Source organism: Gadus morhua, chromosome 6 (assembly GCF_902167405.1).
Source record: "Gadus morhua chromosome 6, gadMor3.0, whole genome shotgun sequence".
In the NCBI taxonomy this organism is placed as follows: domain Eukaryota; kingdom Metazoa; phylum Chordata; class Actinopteri; order Gadiformes; family Gadidae; genus Gadus; species Gadus morhua.
This window is the reverse complement of record NC_044053.1, coordinates 15,102,104-15,112,103: the sequence shown is the minus strand read 5'-3', so window position 1 is coordinate 15,112,103 and position 10,000 is coordinate 15,102,104. Positions and strand designations below refer to the sequence as shown.

At 44.5% G+C, this 10,000-nt stretch overlaps 1 protein-coding gene across 6 annotated transcripts in view; it reads left to right on the top strand.

The window, feature by feature from the left end:
* The window catches only part of sema6a (sema domain, transmembrane domain (TM), and cytoplasmic domain, (semaphorin) 6A), a 112,115-nt gene that overhangs the window by 73,726 nt on the left and 28,389 nt on the right, over positions 1-10,000 (top strand). For all 6 annotated transcript variants that reach the window (XM_030359875.1, XM_030359871.1, XM_030359874.1 and 3 more), the window contains exons 9-12: positions 326-414; positions 2,585-2,802; positions 5,160-5,291; positions 7,587-7,742. In XM_030359875.1, the coding sequence (XP_030215735.1) occupies positions 326-414; positions 2,585-2,802; positions 5,160-5,291; positions 7,587-7,742 (595 nt within the window). The remainder of the gene's footprint in view (positions 1-325; positions 415-2,584; positions 2,803-5,159; positions 5,292-7,586; positions 7,743-10,000) is intronic.

Sequence of the window (10,000 nt, the reverse complement as noted above, 5' to 3'; positions counted from 1 at the left end):
CAGTCATTTGGCCAACCTGCGCCGGTGATGGTGATGGTGGGCCAGGAAATTGCAGTGCCCTTTAAACTAACAAGCCGAGGTTCAGCCAACCTGAAACCAATACACAGCCCTCGCTTAAACTTCAATGCAAAGTGTCCCTGTTGGCATGATGAATGATGTGGTTACACAAGACGTGCACTTAATGCCTTTCTGCGACATATAGTGCATATACACGGCATTACCTTTCACTGTGATGTTCTATGTAAAAGCAACAAAGCCTAAACTGTTCTGACATGTAACAAATCCTCCTTTTTATTCTGGTTTGTTTCTTTTTTAAATCACGCAGAGCCCAACTTCGTCCAGGCCGTCAATTACGGAGACTTCATCTACTTCTTCTTTCGGGAAATAGCGATGGAGTACAACACAATGGGAAAGGTGAGGGCGAGAGAGCCGTGTGTGGGTTTTGTATTGTTCGGACGCTAATCAGCGGTGACTACCTACTTACTGGGAGATGCAGGAAGTGCCTGAGGAAGCAAACAGGAAGTGGGCGTGTCCGTAAAAGGAGCAGAGTTCTATCAGGAGCGGCACAGCGTCTGAACAACATCTCAGCGATGGATAAACACCGGGGACGGGATGCAGAGGCAGAAATAGAAAAACATGCGGATGTCTCTAGAAAATCCATTTTTGAGGGCTAAATATATCTCAATGCACGTCCGCATCTGCCAGGCCTGTACATACTGGACCAATGACCTCTGCATTTTCCCAAAGGGACTCCACCGGTGTATCTTTCAGGAAAATCTGACATATACAGGAAACAGGGTGGGAAGATAAAAGCAATTTTTCCGTCCTCTACTTTTTCCATTTTTTTTCACCAGATTTTTTAATTAATCTGTTTATGCCCGTTTTGTATAACTGGTATAGTCAAATCCCTTAGTTACTAGCTTTCAGAAAGTGAAGTATATCTTTTTTATTAACCTTCCATTTTTTCTTTCAACAATTATTTAAATGTGGTGAGAGAGGCACAGGGCACTTGGTGTGTGTGTTTGTGTGTGTGTGTGTGTGTGTGTGTGTGTGTGTGTGTGTGTGTGTGTGTGTGTGTGTGTGTGTGTGTGTGTGTGTGTGTGTGTGTGTGTGTGTGTGTGTGTGTGTGTGTGTGTGTTGAATACAACAGGTAAAAGCCACACATGATAATGAATTCACAGTCAACATTGAAATGCACATCAGTCTATTCATTCCACCGGGTCTTTTGAACGGAATAGCGGTATAATTATTCCTGTGACATTTTCCGGACGGAGAGTAATGACATATTTTAGGGATTCTGGATTTGTTAGTTGTTATTTATTTATTATCCTGCTGAAAGGCGAGGTCCAGTAATAAAATATGTTTTCTGTTTATTTTACCTTTAAATGCTTGATGTAATCTTTAACGTGCTGTCAACTGAAACTTACTAAATATATAGATGGATAACAGGATATTTAGATATTAAAACTCTAACAAACCACTGAGGCATAAGAAGTACAGGTTACTAAAATAATATATGCATGGTATCTATTTCTCGTTTTTGATCACCAATAGATAAAGTTGATTACCAATAGAAAAAGACATTCTTGCAAACACAAACGTTTGGAATGCATTGTGTGTGTGTGTGTGTGTGTGTGTGTGTGTGTGTGTGTGTTTGTCTGTGTGTGTGTGTGTGTGTATGTGAGCGTATGTGTGTGTTTTTGTGTTTGTGTGAGTGTGTGTGTGTGTGTGTGTGTGTTTGTGTGTGTGTGTGTGTGTGTGTGTATGTACGTGTGTGAGTATGAGTGTGCGCGCGTATGTCGATTTGATTTGAGTGTAGGTTAGGCCAATCTCACTGTGTTTACCTATTTGCTATCCGAGTTCAGGGTTCGATTTATTGCTATAAGTACGCAGTGACTACGACTAATTACACCGCGACGACACGATCTTACAAGAGACTAGCAATTATCCTGCTGGACTCCATACAACTATATTTAAATAAAGAAATTCTGCTGCCGCTGCCAGGTGCAGCCTTTTAACACTCTGTCAAACACACACTTCCTCCCCAGTGTCTTTAATTTGGCGTTTACTTGACACGGTTTCCAATCGTACCCTCGCAAGCTGTTAAGTATCGAGGCCTCTAAGCAGTGGGACCAAGAGTGACCTTCACCGTGTGAAGATATAGCTCTTCCCAGGAGACAGATTTTTAGTGGTTATTAAAATCAAATGACCAGAGACCGACTGTTACTTGGTATAGTGACAAAGAAGAGGTCGGAAGTAGTTCACGGCATCAAGCGCCGCTTCCATATGGGAAATAGTCTCTCTGACTTGCTTGCCATCACGGAGCCTGGTGCGGCGTTATTCCAAAATCCGAATCGAGGTCTGTATAACATGGGGGACGAGGGGACACGGGTTCGACCTTCTGATGAGGCGTTTTTTGTCTGTGACCCGGCATCTTTGTTCCTCCAACCACTCCCTGCGTCTCTTTAGTTCTCCCCCAGCATAGATCCGATTGGCGGGTTTTGCCATTATAACGTAACTTTTGCTCGACGTTTGAAGGGTGGTACCGATGTGCTTCTGTCTGTGTGTCTGTCCGCCGGGTCAGGTGGTGTTTCCGAGGGTGGCCAGGGTGTGTAAGAACGACCGCGGTGGCTCCCAGCGTGTCCTGGAGAAGCAGTGGACGTCCTTCCTCAAGACGCGCCTCAACTGCTCCATCCCCGGGGACTCGCACTTCTACTTCAACATCCTGCAGGCCGTCACCAACGTCATCCACATCAACGGGCGGGACGTCGTCATGGCGACCTTCTCCACGCCCTACAACAGGTACCTTGAGCGACGACGATGGGTTGAGGCCGTAGAGTAGAGAGGGTTAAGGAGCCGTGTTCTGACGGCGCATTGAATCATGAAAGAATTGATGGGGGACTTTTTTTAAGCTGTATTAACTTCCCACAAAGTGCTTCCATTTGTGCTATAAAACACAATAAGGCTCCTGCTTTAGTTGTATGGGCAAAACATTGGATTAGCATACAATTTATTCTGATTACAAGTTATATTACAACCTGCCGTACCCTTTGAATGTATATTTAAGTAGCAAACAAGGGCAATTATTGTATGGTACTCTTAGTTGCGTTGATTACCTTCTTTCTGTGTGTATAGATATTACAACCGCTTGTGTATATATCAGATGAGAGGAAGCTGGTGAGTGGGTGGGAGGTGGATGTTGTGGGGGGGTCGGGGCTTTCTAAATTGAAAATTACCACTTAGGCATAGAACCTGGCAGGCACATATTGTAGTTCTCCATTTTATAGGAGCTTTTTTAGCAGATAAGACAATTGCTTGTGACAATGCAATTGGCCGTGGTTAATAGACATTAAAACCTAGCGAACCGGAGCCACTTAACGTTCTTTTAAGCGCAAATTTTTTCTCCTGCGTGTTAATTTATCCGTTTCCTACCCAGGGAGTGAAATGAGAGGGAACCCTTTCCTAAATGCAGTCTAGCATTCACAGTTTTTAATCGTCACACGGACCCTTTGCAGGCATGAGAGGCTTGCTAACTGGCTAACTTGCACCCTGGCACGCTTGCGTGCCTTGTGTATGAGGTATTTGTTTTGCTAATTAAGCATTTAGTATTTTCTTCAAAGCAGTGCTTTAGCACTTAGCAGACACTTTTATCCAAAGCGACTTACAGAGATTGATGCTCAGGTTAAGGGGTTACGGCAGTGGTTACCAACCTCGGGTTTGGGACCTCAAATTGGATCGCCTGATATCATATGGGATTGCTGGAGATTTCTGGCCTAAGCTATAGCTATAGTTAATCCATTTTAGCAAATAAGTAATTTTTCTATAGGTCTCATAGACATCCTGTATATGCAAACGGGCTGCCTAGTGATTAAAAGCAACAAACAAACTACTGTTAAAAGGCGATGCGATTGAGTTCAAGGCAACATTGATATTATCGGCAGATGTTGATTTGGTGAAAACAATTTGTGTTGAAAGATATGCCCAAAAGAGAAAGTTAGGAAAGCAAACATTTTCAGTGCTAGGAATGGGGTCATGGGCGAAAAAAGGTTGTGAACATCTTGGTTATGGAATAATGCTCAAGAAAGCCATCATGGAATGAGGTTGGAACCATGAACCTTTGGGCTGCAAGATCAGCACTTACTACTAGACATCATCCGGCCTCCCCTGGCAGTGGTATTGGCATTGGGACTGAACTTACGTCTGTAAACAGTGAGGATGATTGCTGTGCCATATCTGGAGATGGAGAAGGTCTCTGACCCCAGACCTCCATAATACTGTCCTTGTGCACGCTGTCTCCCCCGCGTCTGCACCCGCTGTCTGATCCATGATGTAACAGTCTCAAAACTCTGAATAACCCAAGACTCTTTTTCCACCAACGAGACGGACTGAATCAAAATACATTAAATGAGATAATGAAAAAGAAAGAGAGAGTGACAGAGAGAGAGTGACAGAGGGAAATTCACATTCCATAGCATGATTTATGGAGAGTAAATGGTTTCGTGGTTTAATTTCTGTGGGCAGACGGGTGATAAATAAAAAGCTGTGAGTCAGTGCAATGCTATGCATTTATTCAGAAGGACATGGAGATATAGCCGGTGGCTTCATGGCCACAGTGTCACAAGATGGACGCTGTCTCAGAGAAGTAAATGGCAATAATAAGATCATCTGTTAACCATATTTTTAGCCTCACAGTGGACTCATGGTGAACCTACCATCGCCTTCGGGCTTTTGGGGAACCCCAGTCTAGTCTGGCCATGGAATGGAACTTGGTATTCATTTTGAAAAATCTAAAATAAGGATTTATGCCAGTGGTATTTCAGAGAGAAATCCTCTGTTTTTATCTGTTCATGGACAGACACCAGTCGTAAATGGATTTGCTTAGAATAAACATTTGCAATTGTGCTAAAAATCGTCTCAATTAAATTAAATTCGACATGCAAGCTGCCAGAGAGATATTTTTGTAAAGCAATTATGTGCATAACAAAAAAGCATGTTTTGACTAGATATCCAAGCAGCACATAGACATGAATCCAAAATGTCTCTTTTTGTGTGCCTCCACGTGATAATCCAGACTGGGAAAGGAATGGAAAGGGGAGTAGAAGAAAAGGTGTTACTTTGATGGCGGAGGAGGATTTACGTGTTTGATTTGCGCTCCGCAGTATTCCTGGGTCTGCGGTGTGTGCTTACGACATGGCGGAGATAGCCAACACCTTCACAGGCCGCTTCAAAGAGCAGAAATCCCCTGACTCCACCTGGACACCTGTTCCTGAGGAGAGGGTTCCAAAGCCCAGGTAAAACACACACACACACACACACACACACACACACACACACACACACACACACACACACACACACACACACACACACACACACACACACACACACACACACACACACTCATACACTCATACACACACACACATGCACACACACACACTTTTATCTTTCATCTCAGGCTTCGACACTCTAGCTCTCTGTTCCCCGTCTTCTTCTATGAGGCCTTGGCAGAGATGATCTCTTCTCATGGAAAGTACCTGAAATCATCTCTGCGCCTATCAAGCACCCAACACAAACGTGTTAACGCACATACACACAGACACACCGAAACAAACACACACAGACACACACACTTTCATGAACAAAACACGCACACCCTCGCATGATCAAACACACACCCACACTCACACTCGCATGAACAAACACAAAGCTATCTCTACAGAGAAGCCGTGTATACCGCCTACCCATTACCTCATCCCCCTCTGAAACACAGCAGCATCACTGGGGGGGGGGGGCAGGGGGGGCTAGGGGCTGTATTTGCTATCAGCAAATGATGCATGAGATCATTTTACAGATGACTGGCTAATTTTACAAATGCGGCAGCCTGATCAATCTCCTATCTGCAGCTTTCCAATTAGCCAGCTAAGAGCTTCTCTCCTGTCCTCGAGAAGAAAAGAAAAAACAGCTTTGGCGCACAGATCTGGGCCACGATAATTGTTGAAACCCGACACGGGCGAATATGCTGTTGTGCGTGCGTGTCTGCGTCTTCGTCTGTCTCACCATATGGCATAGGAGACGATCGCTCACAAACAGGAAACCTGCTCTGTTCTTCGCTGGCTTGATTCCTTCTGGGTCTTTCTGTGTGACTGGTATCTGGGTGTATGTCTTTGTGTTCGAGTGTGTGTGTCTGTTTGTTTGTGTGTGCGTCCGTGTGTGTATGACGTGTTTGTGAGTTAAACCATCTCTCCCAAATTAGCATAAAATCACATGTTTATGTTGAACCAGTGCAGGTGTTAACGATCTGTAATTGCCAGTTGCTGAGGTTGATGTAATTTTCCTTCTCTCTCCGGTGCCTTTTCGTCTGCGCAGCGCAAACCGACTAGACAATGGGGAAGGCTGTCACCCTGCCCCCCCCCCCTGCAGCCGAGAACTCTACCATGTGCTCAGCATATTCACAATGAGTGCCTGAACACGTTATGCACTACATGTCCACAGGCGTATCAAATTTACAATGATAATTCAAAGGGTCGTTGGGATTACCTTTTTCATTTGACGCTACCATTAATAAAGGGCAATGCAAAGAGGGTATCATTCTGACCTGGACATCTTTCTGTTTTGAGAAAGGATTTAAGTTTAGTTACATATTGTGATGACACTTGCTATTTCGAAGCCAACTATTAAACAAGGTGGGCCGGCCGCCTTGTTTTATATATAGTATATTTACTATTACTATAGTATTCCCCCAAAGAGGATCTGGCTCTGCTGTAGAATATAAAGGGATGTACCGGGGAGGGGTTTAACAAGCTCTCAGAGTCGAGATGGCTGCGAAGAGAATCTGCTATCAAGAACAAATTTCTTTTTTTCATAAGTGTCCCACGATGCCCCCTGTAAAGGGGTCTGGCGGATGGATCACATCACGGTTTCATCCGGATGCTTGTACTCGCTCCTAACCTGAAATCCTATTTAACAGAACGCTGGAGGAATTCAGCAATACTGTCTTCTTGTTAACTACTTTGATCGATCCTCGAGAGGAAATGGCAGTAATTGTTCTGCCTTGTGTAGCCGGCCAGGCCAGGACGTCTCCGGTCAATCCAATATGTATATGTATTCTATCCCTGATTAATTCATTCATTTGGTTTCTTTTGCTGTTGTTTTTTTCTTTTCTCTCCCTCTTTCACTTCCCCATACACTTTCATATTTTCCCCTCCCCACCTTTCAACACCTTTGGTCCAAATCCCATATTCTTACACACCTTTCTATATCAATCTCTCTCATCTCCTACCCTCTGCACACCACCCCTTCCTCATTCTCCTCCATTTCTCTACCCATCAATCTCTTCCTCCTCATCATCTCATCCCTGTCCTTGCTCTACACCTCATTCTTCTATGTTATTTTCCTCCTCTCCTCCTCCGCCTCTTCCTCCTCCTCCTCCTCCTTCTCCTCCTCCTCCTCCTCCTCCTCCTCCTCCTCCTCCTCCTCCTCCTCCTTCTCCTCTTCCGCCTCATCCTCTTCCTCCTCCTCCTTCTCCTCTTCCCCCTCATCCTCCTCCTCCTCCTCCTCCTCCTCCTCCTCCTCCTCCTCCTCAGACCCGGTTGCTGTGCCGGTACCATGTCTGCAGAGAAGTACAAGCTCTCCAACGAGTTCCCCGATGACACGCTCAACTTCGTGAAGATGCATCCTCTGATGGACGAGGCGGTGCCTTCCATCACCAACAGGCCCTGGTTCCTGAAGACCATGGTCCGGTCAGTAGGCCAACCTCTCTCCCTTTATCACTCCCTATGCTGTGCTTTCTTGGAGCGGAGCCAGGGGTCTAATGGTATGCATGGCCTCAATGTGGTTTCAAAGGAGGTGCACATGCTCAAAGTGAGGTATTTGCATGCATTTGTATGCAAAATGTGAGACCCTTCTAGAGGAGTAAATATATGAGGTAATGCTGTTTTTTCAATTTTTTTTAATTGCCAGTGTTGGCAGTCGGGTAGTGTTTCTGGAGCAGAGCCCGTCGCCCTAAGCCCCAGCACTAGGGCTATATTCGTTTGATCATCAAGGTCTGTCTGGCTGTTGGCTGCTGCACCTAGTCCCAATAACCCTGCCAGTCCCCGTGGATATGGGACCGCCGACTGCCATCTGATTGGCAAGGAGAAAGCAGCCCCCCAAAAAAAAGCCTCCAGTTTTGAAAAGTCCATTTAATGTGCAGCCATTTCAAATTTCAGGTGGGATTTCAGATGGAATTGAAATAGGCTGGGTAAACTTTCGCTCACATGGCTGCTCTCTGTAGCAGCAGCATTTCGGACACGGGGAATAGCATCCATTATTAATGCGTTTTGGAAATGATTTGTTTAATAACTCTTATCTCGCAGCCATTTCAACTGTGTGTGGCCTACATTTGTTGCTCGAATGGCTTTCATCAAGGTTGCTCCACAGTGCTTTGTCTTCATTAATTTAATGCATTTTATATCTCATAACCACATTACGGATGAAGCAGCATTTTCATCTTTTATATAATACCAGACCAGACAGTATTATTTTTATTTGAAATTGCATTGTGCATGTCTTAACATGTGAGTCAGAGGCATTGGTTAAAAGCATTATGGCATTAAGGCATTACATTTATGTACGCATTTCGGAGGAGAGCGAGAGAGCGAGAGAGCGAGAGAGCGTGAGAGCGTGCGCGCGCGCGAGAGAGAGAGAGAGAGAGAGAGAGAGAGAGAGAGAGAGAGAGAGAGAGAGAGAGAGAGAGAGAGAGAGAGAGAGAGAGAGAGAGAGAGAGAGAGAGAGAGAGAGAGAGAAAGATTGAGAGAGAGAGAGAGAGAGAGAGAGAGAGAGAGAGAGAGAGAGAGAGAGAGAGAGAGAGAGAGAGAGGGAGAGAGAAAGATTGAGAGAGAGAAAGAGGGAAAGAGAGAGAGAGAGAAAGAGAGAAAGATTGAGAGAGAGAGAGAGGGGGGGGGGGAGTGAGAGAGTGAAGCAGTATGTCGTATCCATGTCACAGTCCTGGTATTGGGTATAAGTCTTGAGTCAAAGAGGTTAGCTGGAAACTGAATCGGCAACGGGACTTAATCCTCTCCCTGCCCTGGAGGGTCATCTTGGGATCCAACTGCGGCTTTTGTCCTAAATTGGAAGGAGAAGAAAATTCTATCTGCACTCCTCTGGCATAGACATTAGCGAGCTGGACACAATCACCGGGAAGCATAGTGATGGTGCTCTTAGGAATAACCCTCTCCAGAGTCCTATTAATCTGAACAGGGTGTTGGCACTGCAAGTCTTGGACCTTGAGATTGTGTTACTTCAATAAGACTAAATCCCCATCGACGTAGTCCTTGGAGCCTCTGTTGTACTTGAATTGGTTTAAACTGCATCAGACCTTGAGTATGCTGTTATTGTTTGATCAGATCAAATCATCGAGGTAGCCAAGAGAACTGAGATATGTGAGGCTGTGTCGGAGTGAACAAAATGGAGGATCTTTCATCTGGGTTCTGTGGTGTTTGTGGGGGCTGCATTCTTGGTGATACTACAATGATATTCAAAGCACCAATCCATTCTTCCATCCATCCATTTTTTATAGAGCAAGGATCTTGCATCAAATACGGAGCCCTCATATACAGATAACCTTTATTAAGTTGTTGATTAAGCTCAAAGAGGAACTCTTCGATTCCTGGATAGGTTCCATCACACCATCAATTATTTAAATATCGAACCATGTCTTAGCATAATCAGTGTGTAAAAGGCCTCTTAAATACTGCTAAGCAGCCCTGATGGCAGTGGCTTGAGGTGGTCTGGAGACAGATGCCAACAGGAGGAAAACATACTCACATTTCAGTTTGACAAACTATTAATTCATAAAAATAATTATAATTTCTCAATACATATCAGGCACGATTTACATTATTCATTCTGAGTAGATTGATTGATTGATTGATTGATTGATTGATTGATTGATTGATATAATTGTTGTTAATTGCTAATAGATTGGATGTTCCTATATTATGGTTGACCACCCATGTCA